The 13,496-nt window shown below is 55.2% G+C and overlaps 4 protein-coding genes across 4 annotated transcripts; 2 read left to right on the forward strand and 2 right to left on the reverse strand.

The window, feature by feature from the left end:
- Positions 1–136: 136 nt before the first annotated feature.
- CCMA1212_002891 (Serine/threonine-protein kinase ark1) lies at positions 137–1,589 on the reverse strand (the record flags this gene model as incomplete). Its single annotated transcript, XM_073700259.1, has 3 exons — positions 137–253; positions 314–1,429; positions 1,494–1,589. The coding sequence occupies 3 exons, from the start codon at positions 1,587–1,589 to the stop codon at positions 137–139; spliced, it is 1,329 nt and encodes a 442-aa protein (XP_073561430.1).
- A 640-nt stretch (positions 1,590–2,229) lies between these two features.
- On the forward strand, positions 2,230–3,134 carry CCMA1212_002892 (TIP41-like protein; the record flags this gene model as incomplete). Its single annotated transcript, XM_073700260.1, has 2 exons — positions 2,230–2,943; positions 3,006–3,134. 2 exons carry the CDS (start codon positions 2,230–2,232, stop codon positions 3,132–3,134), a joined length of 843 nt encoding a protein of 280 aa, XP_073561433.1.
- Positions 3,135–3,571: 437 nt separating this feature from the next.
- Positions 3,572–9,638, reverse strand: CCMA1212_002893 (uncharacterized protein; the record flags this gene model as incomplete). Its single annotated transcript, XM_073700261.1, has 6 exons — positions 9,358–9,638; positions 9,109–9,266; positions 8,476–9,037; positions 7,924–8,042; positions 6,021–7,896; positions 3,572–5,328 (listed from the first exon to the last, which is right to left on the reverse strand). The coding sequence occupies exons 1-6, from the start codon at positions 9,599–9,601 to the stop codon at positions 3,572–3,574; spliced, it is 4,716 nt and encodes a 1,571-aa protein (XP_073561432.1). The 5' UTR covers positions 9,602–9,638.
- Positions 9,639–11,097: 1,459 nt separating this feature from the next.
- CCMA1212_002894 (uncharacterized protein) lies at positions 11,098–12,519 on the forward strand (the record flags this gene model as incomplete). The annotated part of the gene is made up of 3 exons (XM_073700262.1): positions 11,098–11,167; positions 11,226–12,221; positions 12,290–12,519. The coding sequence occupies 3 exons, from the start codon at positions 11,098–11,100 to the stop codon at positions 12,517–12,519; spliced, it is 1,296 nt and encodes a 431-aa protein (XP_073561434.1).
- Positions 12,520–13,496: the final 977 nt, after the last annotated feature.

Here is a 13,496-nt window from a genome sequence, read left to right on the forward strand (position 1 = left end):
AGGAAACTCCGTTGACTCCTCGTGATTTATTCATACCAATCTCACAAACCGAACTCCAAAGGCCGCTCAAGTCCTCGCAATTCAATACCAGCAACCGTAGACGAAAATAGATCGAGAGTATGTATCAAGTCGCGGATTAGGAGCTCTTCTCGCGGTTGGTGGCTCGCTCTCCTTTGACGCAGTGCTTGATAATCCAAGGATGGCGCTGGACCTCTTCAAGAGGAATTCGCTTCTCAGGGTCAAGCACCAAGAGCTGGTTTTGCCATGTTAGTTGATTCCCTGTCAAATTCTGAAATAAAGTGTTGGAACTTACTCTCGAGATGAGATCAGCAGCCTCGGGGCTGACGAATTTGGGAATTTGCATGTCCGCACGGGCAATTCTCCGCTGCGTCATGACAGGCGTATCCTCAAAGGGAGCCTCGCCGACAAGGAACTCGTATGTCAACACCCCCAGGCTCCACAGGTCAACCTTTTCGTTGTAGTAGTTGTCCGAAGAGCCGGGCTTGATCATCTCCGGGGGCAGATAATCCAGCGTACCGCACAGCGTCTTGCGCCTGCTGTTGGGGGCGTGCACGCTCCAGCCAAAGTCGGAGATCTTGATTTCTCCGTGAATGCCCACGAGAATGTTCTCGGGCTTGATATCGCGGTGGATGACGTGCTTTCGGTGAAGGTATTGCAGCGCAGAGGCCATCTGGGCGACGTACTGAGCCGCTTTCCACTCCGGGAACTTGTTCTCCTTGCGCAGATGCTTGTACAGTTCGCCCTTTCCGGCATATTCGAGGATCAAGAAGACGCGTTTGCTATCGTGGAAGTGGCCGTAAAGCTGGAGAATGTTTGGATGTCGCAGGTTGCTCTGGATCTCGATTTCGCGACGGACTTGCTTCTCGACACCGCCTCCGGCCTGCAGCTCGCTCTTGTGCAACACCTTGAGGGCGCAGATAAAGCCGCTGGTGCGCTCCTTGGCGAGGTAGACGCGGCCGAACTTGCCCTTGCCCAGTGGCCGTCCGATCTCGAACATGCCAAGATGGAATTGCTTGGGCGCTGCGGGCTGCTCAGTAAGGGCTGGCTTGGGCTCTTCGACATCCTTCTCCTTGTGCCTCTCCCTCTCCCTTCCCTTCTCCTTTTCTCTCTCCTTTTCTCTCTCCTTTTCTCTCTCTCTTTCTCTCTCCTTTTCCCGCTCTCTCTCCCGCTCCCGCTCCCGCTCCCTTTCCCTTTCCCTCTCCTTTCTGGCCTCCCTTTCTTTCTCCTTCTCCTCATAGACTCGCGACGAGGCAGAAGCTACCGCCTTCCTGGCGGGCGAGGCAGGGTTGATGGGCCTCCTTGGCGCTGCTGCCGAAGGATACGCGGCAGAAGAGACTGCGTTGTTGGATTGCGACTGAAGCGCTACTTTGTAGACGTTTGTCCGGGCGGCACTCGACGTTGCGGTCACCTAAGCCCGAGGTTAGTACCACCTCCAAGGGTAGATGGAGTCGTGTAGGGGGACGCTGCCGTACCTTGGTCTTGGAGTACAACCTGGTGCCCTCGCCGAGGTCGTTTTCGTCCTGGACGGACATGGTCTCCAATCGCGTCTCCAGCGTGCGGACAGACATTTTGCTTGGTCTGCTTCGAATGACTGACTATGTGATAGCAGTGTGTGCAATAGCAGCGTCGGCGAATCTGTGAGCGCTGGATTGTTCGCAGGTGTGCGTAAGTGAGGAGGGAGCGAGTGAGTGAGTGTGCGGCTTTGGCTACTCCTGCGGCAGAGACGGGGGAAAGTGCCTTATATACCTTGTCGTTGTTGGTCGGGGTTCGACGTTGCCAGGGTAACGGGCGCCCAAACTTGTGTGAGTAAGCCACATGCCCTTGCGGGGATTAGCTAATGCCAGATGCAGATCGTTGTGGCGCCCATTGAACTTGAGTTTCAATCAACCACAGACTCCAAACAGCATCTTTACACATGAGAGTGTATTGGATTTAGAGAAGGATTAAAAAACACAAAAATCAGCCACGCCACCAATTTATTCCACTTACATCTGCTGGCTGCTTTGGGCTTTTAAATTTACTTGCCGCTTGTGGTCTCTCTAAAGCCGCCTCAGAGAGGTAGCTGCTTCACAGCTCCAACTTACAACTACCCAAACTCAGTTACTGTCGCCATCTCGAACCTACTTCAAGGCACACCATTAACCTTAGACACCACCAAACCCAGTCAAGTGGAAAGCTGTCCACCAGCTTCCACCACAACCCACCACCATGAGCCACACATCGCCCCCCAAAGAGCCCTTCCTCTCCCCCTCGGACCTCGCCCTCGCCGCAGCCACATCCTCCCACACGCAGAACCGCTTCCGCATCTCGACCCGCAAGCTCCCCATCTCCAAGTCGGCCGCCATCGACGCCCTCGAGAAAGAACTCGGCATCCCCGTCCCCGAGATGATCTTTGGCGACAACCTCGTCTCCATCACCCACACGCCCTCCAACTGGACCCTCAGCTTCAACACCCACGACGCCCTCGACGCCGTCGACAAGACGGACAAGCACATGCTGCGCGTCGCCTACGCCCGCGACTGGGAGAGCACGCGCGAAGAGACGACGCAGAACATCAAAGAGGTGGTCAAACCTTACGACTGGAGCTACTCGACGGCGTACGCCGGGTCCGTCGACGGAGCCGTGGCGTTTGCGCCCACGGAAAAGAAGATCCCGATTGAGCTGCTCAAGCGGCGCGACCCGATCCTGTTCTTCGACGAGGTCGTGCTGTACGAGAGCGAGTTGGACGATAACGGGATTTCGCTGTATAGCGCAAAGCTGAGGGTCCATGATAAGCGCATGTTGTTGCTGTGCAGGCTGTTCATGCGCCTGGATAACGTCTTGGTGCGGTTGAGGGATACGAGGATATACGTTGATTTCGAGACGGACGAGGTGCTGCGCGAGTATACGTCCAAGGAGGCCAGCTTCCACGACGTAAAGAATGTGAGTTTGCATGGTCATGTTGACTGGGTGCTGTCTATGTGCTGATGACTTTCCGGTTATAGGCGCTGCGTAGAACGGGACGGCTACCGGATGATGTAACCGTCGCTCTACGGGATCCCAATGCCTTGGATCCATTCTTGAATGTTGTCGAGCACAGGATAGAAGCAGTATCACTGGCAGGGCAGCAGTGAAAGACGATTCAAGAAGAACAGTAATCTGTTCCAATCTAGAGGGGCGTGAGGGAGCATCGCATATATATGAGGCATGAAGGCGTTCTGGTACTGGGTATGAACCCTAGGGTATATTCTCAACCTTTGATTCAGTTTTTGTCGTAAGATAAACGGCAGCATAGAGGCTCCCCAGCAGCTCCCCCTGAAAATGGGGAGAGATGATGCAACAAGATACCAGACCATGGAAATCAACAATGGTAAACAACAAATCCATCCATCCATCAATCCAACCAACCGACCCAGACCAGCGCCACTCCCTCAAAGTTTCCTTCATCAAAGTGTGAAAGCGTAAATGCAACAACAAAACCAGGGTCCAGCGCCTCCAAGGAGAAACGATAGCACAGAAGCTCAAGGCATCCAGACATAACAGGCGAACGAGAACCACGTCCCAAACGACCTCATCGCCCATCCTGCGGCGAAGACGGCTCAGCCACCTCCTCAAAATCCAGCTCCCACTTGTCCACTTCCTTGAACTTGTTGCTCGCCTGCTTCAGCTCCTCAGTAGCAACAGCGTCGGCCGAGCCTCCAGCGGCCCCCTCGTCAAACGTGTTATCCGCCAGAGGAATGAACCTGCTCCCTCCTTCTTCGTCTCCCTCGTCTTCGCTCCCGCTGCCATCGACGTCTGCGTTCTCCTTGTCTGAAGAGTGACGGGATCTGGCTCCGTACGACGCAGGCCTAGTTGACGAGGCCGTCCGCTTGCCGCCCCGAGAAGCCGAGCGAGCTTTGGTAGGTGGCCGACCCCTTTTCCGCCTGCGCGCGGTCTGAGTGTCCAGATAAGACAGTTCATCATCCTCGTGTCCCAACCCCGAAGTGTCGAGCTCCTCATCGCTCTCCAGCCCAAGTGGATCGCGCGACTTCTTGTATTTACGCTTGGGCAACAGGCTTGTAAGGTCAGCTGTGGTCATCTTGGGGGATTCCTGCTGGCGTTGCGGTGGCCTTCCGCGCGGCTTGCCAGTCTTGGCTGTGTCGTAGTTGGGTGAGTGCGTCAGTGATGGAGGAGAGGACATGTCTGAAAGGTTCTCGAGGCGCGTGGGAGTGGTGACGGAAGGTCGGCGGCGCTTCTTGGCCAGCGTCCGGATATCTGGCCACACGTCTGGGCCTTCTGAGCCGCTGCTCGCCGGCGGGGCTACGATTTCCTCTAGGTTGACCGGCGTGACTGGGCGCTGAGGGAGTCTCGCCGGGAGGTCTCGAGGTAGTGACATTTCTGAGAGTTCAGAATCGCTCGTCTCATCGACGTGCTCATCCTGGGAGAATGGGGGCGCATCTGGTAACTCTGAGAAGTCCCGTTCATCAGGCTGCCTCGACGGGCCAGGTTCCGTCCGCGACACCTTTCCAGGCCGTACCCCGCTCTGTTGCGTATCCAAACTCTTGCGCTTCCTCGGATTCGAAGATTCGGCTTCATCTGGAGATTCCGGTTCTTCGTTATTAACGTTGCCCTGTGTGCGGCGCCTGTTGTTCAACGGAGTGGACTCAGCCTCAGGCTCAAAGTCATCCTCGCTGTCCGCTTCCGAATCCTCGACCGCCAAAGGCTCCTGCTCCTGCAGAGGTATCCTGCTTCCCCCAAGAATGCTTGGTTCCCGCGCACGCCTCTTGAAAAGCCCGATATTGAAAGATGAGCCAACCCTCGGCGTGTTTCCGGTGCGACTGCTGGGTCGAATCGGGGGATCGTTTCTGCCAACAAAACTAGACCGACGCGACTGAGAGCGCAGCGCGCTATACGACATGTTCGAGATATCTCCCGAGAGCGCCGAGCCGGGAACGCTGCCCTCCGCAAAGCTGTCGTCCAAGTCGCCGAAAACGCTGTCGCCCAGATCCAGCCCGCTCGTGTCCCGTCGGTTGCGTCCCGGCGTCGTCGTCGTAATCGTCGCCGTGGTGAAGCGCCCAAGCTCTATGGAGCTCCGCGAGCTTGCGCGGGGTGCCGTTGCATCGCTTGTCGTGGTCGCATCTTCGTTGGCGAGCTTCTTAAGCGTCTCGTCGCGGGTGCGGTTTGCGGCCTGGATGACGTCTTCTTCGTTGATGCTGGGCCGTGCAGTAGCGGGCGGATTCTTCCTCGGGCGTCCTCTGGGGCGTCCCCTGGTCTCTGGTTTCTGTTCGACTGCGGTGCTGGGGCTGCTGCTTGAAGGCTGTGCGGTGACGACGGCTCTGGCGGCTCGAGCTGCACCGCCGCGTCCTCTCCGGGGCCGCGGCATTGCAGACGGCAGAGAAGTGCTGACGGGAGAATGAACGCTGTAGTTGGTGATGGAACCTTGACGAGAGACGGTCACGATAGATCTGTCGTTTTCCCTTTTTTTGTTGTGTCTGATATCAGCCCAGAGCGCGAGAAAAGGAAAGAATGCTTTACTGCTATCGCGATACCATGATGTGGGTTGGGCAACAGCGGCGGAAGTGAGTGTTTGAATTTAGCTTAAAGTCTTGACGCGTCCCGACGCGGGTGGAAGTTGGTGGATTCGCGAGGCTGACAGCTTGGGTGGGGCATTCCTCGCGAAAAATAAATAAATTGAACGCTTGGTATTTCAGCCTCGTCGTCTTGCTCAGGTCTGCCGCAGTCGGGCGCTCTACCAACGATGGACTCAGAACACATCTAAGTTGACCTTTTTTTTTTTTTTTTTTTTTTTTTTTTTTTTTTTTTTTTTTTTTTTCTATTACTTCATGCTGAAATATGTCCTTGCATCATGAGACATTAATTTCAGAGATTTCCAAACCCATCCTGTCTAGTTTGCTGTCGATATGTACTGTACACGGCCGTGACCAGCCAGATTCCATTCCCTTTATCGTCATAATGATTTGCCAAACAATACGCCGGAATCGACTCATGATCACGCTTGTCCGTCTAGATGAGCGCCTGACCCATAAACATGCTCTTCTTCACATCAGCAACAACATCCCTCCTGTCATCGTTGCCCACAAGCACAATGCCTCTTCCACGTCGGCCCATTCTCCCAGCACGTCCGAGACGGTGGATGAAGTCAATCGTAGTATGAGGAACATCGTACAGGATGACGTGTCGAACAGCAAGAGTGTCAATGCCTCTGGACGCCAAGTCAGTCACCACCAGAACCTTGACGTTTGCCAGGGATCGTTTGCGCGATGGGTTGGGAGGCGCAATGATCCGCAGCGGCTCGGAAGTGGTGAAAGTCTCGAGGGTCTCGCCGTGGCGCTTCTCGGGAGTGTCTCTGTGCAGGGCTTGAGCATCGATTCCCTTCGAGCGAAGATACTCGGCGACTTGTTCCGTCTTCTCTCGCTCGTTGACAAAGACTATGATGCGGCGGACGTCGATCTCGTCCTTCACCAGGTTTTCGTGCTGCGAGGCCTCTCGTCCGATTGTGTAGATTGCGTCGGCACACGCGAGATCTTTGTTGTTGCGGTAGGGATCCTTGGAGACGTCGATGACGCCGAGTTGGACACGTCGGGGAATGGCATGCAGGTTTGGCGTCGTGATTCTGACCATCTTAGGATAGTTGGTGGCCAGGTAGTTGTTGAGCTTTCTCGGGATCGTTGCCGAGCAGCAGATGAGCTGCTTCATGGAGGGCGATGAGCGCTCGACGATGCTGGAGGTTACGGACGAAAAGCTTCGATCGAAAAGCGAGTCGGCTTCGTCAATGATCACATGGGAGACTCGGGAAAGGATGTTGGGATCGGAATCTGCAATCGAGGCTAGCAGATGGGGCGTCGAGATGACCAGGTCGAGTCCCTTTGGTCCGTATAGATTCCGCTGGATCTGCTGGGGCTTCAAATTCGACGATAGGATCTCCGTCTTAAACTTGACTGCATGCGACAGCTTTTTGGCCACCTGCCCGACCTGGTGAGCCAGCTCGGCCGTCGGGACCAGCACGATAACCTTGGGCCTGGCCATGGTGGGATGCGGCTCCTCAAAGGGCTTTCCTTTGAAGTCCGCCGCCTTTTGACGTTCCTTCTCTACTGCAGCTCTCTCCTTGTAGGCCTGGATCTCCGGATCCTCCGCCTCGGCCCTCTTCAGCGCATCAATGGCCGGCAGCAGGTAGGCAAGCGTTTTGCCCGACCCAGTCTCTGCCGCCAACAAGAAGGACGACTGCCTCTCTTCTTGAGTCCTTGGCTCTCCCGGCTCTTTCTGCCCCAGCAGGGCGGGAATCGCCAGCCGCTGCACCGGTGTCGGACGAATGTCAACCATTGCTGCGAAAAGCTCGTCGACGACGGCCGTCTTGAGCGCAGGAAGAAGGTCAAACTGATCAAACGACTCGAAGCTCTGCATCTTTTCCTTTAACGTCGTGCGCTTGCTGTATGACACAGACGCCAGTGCCCGCTGCATCTTGAGCGCCTTTCTCTCGTTCGGCGGCCGTCGTCTGCTGTCGTCTTGAGAGTTCTTGCGATCGACCGACCGAGCTCTCGATGCCGCCCGGCTGGGGTCAATGTTGGCTACCGTCCGGTTCATGCCGGCAAAGGGACCTGCGACTCTCTCTCGGCGCGGCTTGCGGTCATCTCGACCCAGACGGGGTGTCTTGTGGACTTGGTCGGCGAGGATCATGCGCGAGGGCCTGTCCTTGGCTCGCTGCGTGAAGGAGCGCTGGCTCAGACATGGCTGTGGCTGCACCGACGGAAGTATTGACGGTTTCGGTGAGGGCTGTATAAGAGGACGGCTTCGGATTGTGTGAACGCAGCGTAAGCAGACCGAGTTTGCGGCTGCGCGACGCATATTGAGGGATCTCGGCGAGGTGGGAATCTGGTGTTGATGGAGGAAATGCAGAAGCTTTGCAACTTTTTTTCTTTATCGCACTGATTGTCGCTGCTTATCGGCGCGGGTCGCATCGGCGGTGCTAGCGCCGGCCCCGTTGATGAGCGGCGCTTGGGAGGCTCCGTCTTTCACGATCTCAAGACGGAAAGGGGGAAGTTGATCTTTTTCGAGAAATTTCCATCAAAACCTTTGAATAAATGAGTGTGAAGGATCTCTCGTCGTAGCAGAAGGTTCCGGTGAAGAATTGCATATGGTCATACGTTTTGGGAGAAGACTTTACGATGCAATATGCAGTCTAAGACCAGTATCAATAAGAGACATGTTCTTTGTGATTCATCGGCTGCAAGCATAGTATAAAAGATAAGATTTCGAAGAAATATAAATGAGAAAATGACGATACCACTGAGAAGTGGTTGCTTGCAAAGTACAAAAATGCATCCTATGTGTGGAGACTGCCAGCATGTCTCGCCCTCCATGTCCGGCTTTCCCGTTTTATAGACTCGATTTGCTTAATTCCATTTCCGTGCTTTTCCACATCCTACGCTCCTTTCATCATGAGGTGCTCGCCTTGCTCAATCGCGGGGCTCTTGGCACGACCAAAGCCAGTACCATTCTTCATGTAGCTGCCCGTAGCCACTGGGTGGGAAGGCTCCTCGGGACCCGGCGTTTTGGGCTCCTCGGCAATGGACCCCAGTGATACAAGAGACCTGTTGCGGCCGCTGCCGGTGGACATGCGGTTCTCCCGCCTCCTTGCCGTGACTGGGCTGAGAGAGCCTGCAGATAGAAGACTATCATCAGAATCCACGCTTAACCTTCTTGCGTCGAGACGAGGCGACGGCTGTGAATCATCAATGACGGAGTGGTCCTCTGCCAGGCTGGATTGGATCTTGCGCAGAGTGCTGAAGATGGCAGTCTTCTCGCACGGAAACTGTTCGATGGTTGGGTCGTTGATGTCCACCTCGTCAATGTTGTACTCGTCGAACCTGGGCTTCGACTCCCGCCTCAGTTTATCATCATCCAGAGCTTCGTGATCCAAGGCATCGTCCACAAAATTGTAAGCGCCGAAACACTCGTGAGCAAACAAGGGGGTCTTGAGTTCTTCATCAATTTCGCTCTCTCCACCGGACCTGCTGATTGGAGGGGTCGACTCGTCTTGCTATGCCGCCTGTTAGAATTGTTACCGTGTTGAAAAGAAGAAGAGAAAGGAATTGGACGGGTCGTTTATACCTCGTCGAGTTTTGCAGCTGTATCCGCCACTTCGGCTGCAACCAAAGCCACTTGCTCAATGGGGGTCGATGTCCGTCTTTGCTCTTCCCCCTTGAGCTTGGGCACGTAGCCCTTGGGCAATTTCAGGACGTTGTTGCGGTTGCCCATTTCGTCGGTAGCTGGAGGAACAACCAAAAATCAGCACGATACCGGTGATGATGATGTTGATGGTGGTGATGATGATATCAAGGACGTTACGGGGCAACTCACCGATGGCTCTATTCTCATCCACCATCCAGGGTCCGTCTTTCCCAGCCCTGAACTTGAAGTGATAGTCCCTCCCAGGCTCACCGAAGACGCGCGACTCGAAGAAATATTCACCTCCCTCCTTGGGAGAGAATTCCATCTCCTGGACACCCCAGTCCAGAGACGCAAAGTCACCAGCCAGGAACACGGGAGGCTCAGTCCCGGGACGGTGGAACGTAACGGTATAGAGAACGGCGGTTGACGACATGGCGATGGTGGGAAGCCAGGCGACACACGGTGGGGGTCTGTAGAGATGAGGAGCTCACGCAATATGTAGTACCTGGTTGGTACCTGACACCCGCGCAAGCTGTGGTGTTCCGATTGAGAAGCTCAGCAGGGGGGTGAGGTGTTATGCGCTGCAGGATTGAAGGCACCGCGCCACTGATTCGGTGGTATGTAGAGGAAGGGAACTGCCTGCTGCTTTTCCTCTCCTTGCATGCGGCAGAATCAGAAGAAACAAGGGGTCGATGGGCTGATCAGCCTCTTCTTATGCGGGGTTCAGGTTCAAGTTTCTGGTTCCTTCGCAAGGCTGGAGGCCAAGCTCCGAGAGGGAACAAGATTTGGGGATGGCAGGGATGGGTTACCGGGCCGTTGGCGCTGGGTCATTGGCCGTGGCAGAGGCTACTGGCAGCTGCCTGGCAGTTCCCTGCTGGAGAGAACCGGGAGAGAGGCGGTGATGGAGGGCGGCTCTGGATCCCGAGCGGCTCATCGAATCGTCATGGCTGGCGAGTGGCACCTGGCAGTGACGTGGGCGTCGCGTAAGGCGTTCGCGTCCGGCCTAAAGGGCAAGCCTCGAGCGAACTGATTTGATATCGAACGGAAGAGGAGGAGCGGCATTGCGGACGCTTTGGGGGAGGTATTTATGTCGCCTGTCTGCTCGCTTCAAATCTAGTCACGCAATGCAATGCAGCGTTTCCATGAGGTAACCAGCCGGGTAAAGCCAGCATGTCGAGAGGAGGCCTGCAAGAATCACAAAGGTCTCGTATACGACGCATTGCTCCGTGGCTCTGCGGCAAAACAGCCACTACTCCAGGTTCCCTGGACAAGGCGGGACACTGCAGGCGGTACCTCGGCGCAGGTACTGCCCAGGTAGGCCTAGCGGTGATATCATGGATTTGGGGTAGAGCCAATCAGCGGCGAGGAACGCTGTGCGGAGAAGCAGGTGCTGGAAACGCTTAGCCTGATGGTTATTTGATGGTTCCTCAGGTGGGCGGAATTGATTTCACTGTCAAAGTATATTCTGAGGAGACGCCGTGTGATATTATGTAACGCCATATTCTCCAGTGTTCTTACAAGGAGCCTCGAATGTGTCGACTTCGGCTTTTATCCTACGGTACTTGTACAGGTGGCAGAAATTAGGGATATCAAACTGCTAGGTAAACTTATGAGCGCATCCTTTGTCTGATACCTTCACAGTCAGGGGATTCCTGCCTCAGTGTAACGAGACGCGACGTCATTTGTCATGCATCGCCGGGTCCCGCGCACCTACCCCTTGTAACCGCTATCCTGGCGGCACCTGCTAGCCCGAACTGGGGAGCAACCTCCAAAAATACTACACCAAAATATCCACACTTCATTTTTTCCCCTTGCTGTGCATCGCTGTCCAGAGCTGTCCTCATTACAACTGCTCATTTGCTTGATCTGACAGTCATACAAGCGGCATCTTCTTCATCTGCGTCTGTGTCTATCCGAAAAGCCTCGGCCATGTCGATCCCCCCGCAGCTCATCCGGGTCAAGCGCAAACGGGACGACGAGTCTCCCGTCACTTTCCTCCGTCAGTCCGCCCGTCGACATTGACGTTCACACTGCGACGCTTCTCTAACACCCTGTAGAGCTCGATGAAGGGGCCAAGCGCCATCGCAGCGACCGCAATTGGGTCTATCAGCGACGAGAGTCCCAAGCTGCACCGTCGGGCCCAGCCGTCAGCCGCAGCGATGGCAGGCCCGTCATCCACGTCTCGCAACCGGAAGAGCGTCCTTCGCCTATAACGAGACGCAGCAGCGACCAAATCTCGAGTTCGACAAGCGATATCCAGGGAACAGGGAAACCATTCAACGATGGTCAGCTTCCGGAACAGCGCAAGTTCCATGTATCGCGGGCGATGCTGGCGCAGGCGTCTGCCGCCCAAGGACCGACCAGCTCGGCGACCTCGAAGCATGTGCGACATGGGCCAACGATATTTGTCGAGCGTACGGGCCGTAAAAAGATAATACCAAGATCCTCACGACAGAGCCTCGTCATCAGAGATGCCCAGGCAATCGGTAAAGAGGGCCTCGCCCAGGACGAGGTCGCGATCTCCAACGAGCACATCGAGCAGAGACACCTCAAGAAGCCTGGCATTGCAAAGCGACGGGATCCTTCCCAAGAGCCGCCAACTCGCCATCCTCTGCCGCAGTCGCTGATCAACCGCCATACCGACGACATGGACAAGATCACCGCTGACATGAACCAATGGGTACTCGACGAGATCGGCGCAAACTTACAAGCTATGGAGGTTGAGAAGAAGCAGGCGGAGAAGCCGAGATTCCGACCCAAGGCCCCCGAAAAGAGATATCAAGAGCGCCACCCGGCTGTTGCTGCAGCGTCAGATAGTCCGGCCGGGGAGACGGCAGATACCCCCATGGTTGATGCGAGCGAGGAAGAAGGGGACGATGCGGACTGGATCATCGAGGAATACGTGCGCATCCCCGCTCACACTATGGGTATTGACGTGCTGCCGTCTGATGTCGGCCTCCTGGTTTTGGATGGAGAAGAAGAGAACATGCTGTTTTACGGGCCACCCCAGGACGAAGAGGATGATTATGCAGAAGATGATGAGGACGAGAATGGTAAGCCAGCGCCATGTAAAACATTGATCCACATGAGACAAAGCCTCACCGTTGACCCTTCACACCAGCGGAAAACTACTACACGGCAGATTACCCGGAGGATGAAGTAGATACCGAGGACGAGTTCGATCGTCACGCCTACATGTACCGCAACGCCAACGCCTCAGACGAAGAAGAGTTCGACGACAAAGAATACGACAGCGACGAGATTGCCATGGAAGGGGAGGACGACGACGACGATGACGCAAGGATGGACCGTATTCGAGAATTCATGCAACGCAACGCCGCCTTTCGATAGGCTGCGATAAGACATCGCCTTCTCCTCCGTCTGGTCCTTGAGCACCGCAGATTCACAACACGCCATCCGGCACCCCCCTGTTTCTCTGTCTTTCCTTCATTCGCAGCCACCTGCCAGGAATCAAATCATATACTGCCGAGTATCGTCATCATCCTCGTCATTATTATCATCATTGACAACATTTCGTCCAAAAGCTTGCTGCCTCCCACGACGGGCCCCTCACCTCCTCCTCGAAGGGGCTCACAAACATGCAACGGGGCCGTGTAACAACCGCCTATAATCACTATCCGAGCCCTTCAATATGACCCCCCCACACATGGCCTGGCTGCATCTATTTGTCTGTTTCTCTCTTCTCTTCTTTGATCGGCAGAAAAGAACGTGATGGGATGCGGCATAAGGCGCGCGGATAACGCAGAGTCCCTGCCACGACCCCCAACCAGTTGAGATCGCCGTTGTACACATATATGCCGTATATGTGATGTACGTGTACGAAGCACGTTGTGTATGCTTGTGTGTGTTGGGCGACACATTCCTGCACGCCTCCTGGCCACCCGTTTTCGACACGCTTGTCTGCTCACCGCTCTGCTACTCCTCCTCCTCCTCGCACTCACACAAGCGCTTTAGGGGTGCGGCGGGAACGAATTCAGCAAGCGTCAGGCTCTCTGTTGGACTCTTTGCTTTTTGGGAATAGACACATACCTATGCAGAAGTTTGTCTCCCCATCCTTCCCCAGCCCTTGTTTGATCAACAACACGAGAATCGATACGCGACATAACACACGCCCTCTCCGGGACTCTCCACATGTGGAGGCTCTCATTGCGAATCATTGACCATCAAAAGGCAAACAAACAAGTCCAGTCCAATCCGTGTATCTCGTCTGCCTCGTCATTCCTTCGGCGGGACTGAGTTTGCTTGTTCTCTCATCCTATCAGGAGAAAAAAAAAACAATCCGTTAGTCCCGTCCAATACCAGAGAAA

Source organism: Trichoderma ghanense, assembly GCF_004382785.1.
Source record: "Trichoderma ghanense strain CCMA-1212 chromosome Unknown scaffold_2, whole genome shotgun sequence".
NCBI lineage: Eukaryota > Fungi > Ascomycota > Sordariomycetes > Hypocreales > Hypocreaceae > Trichoderma > Trichoderma ghanense.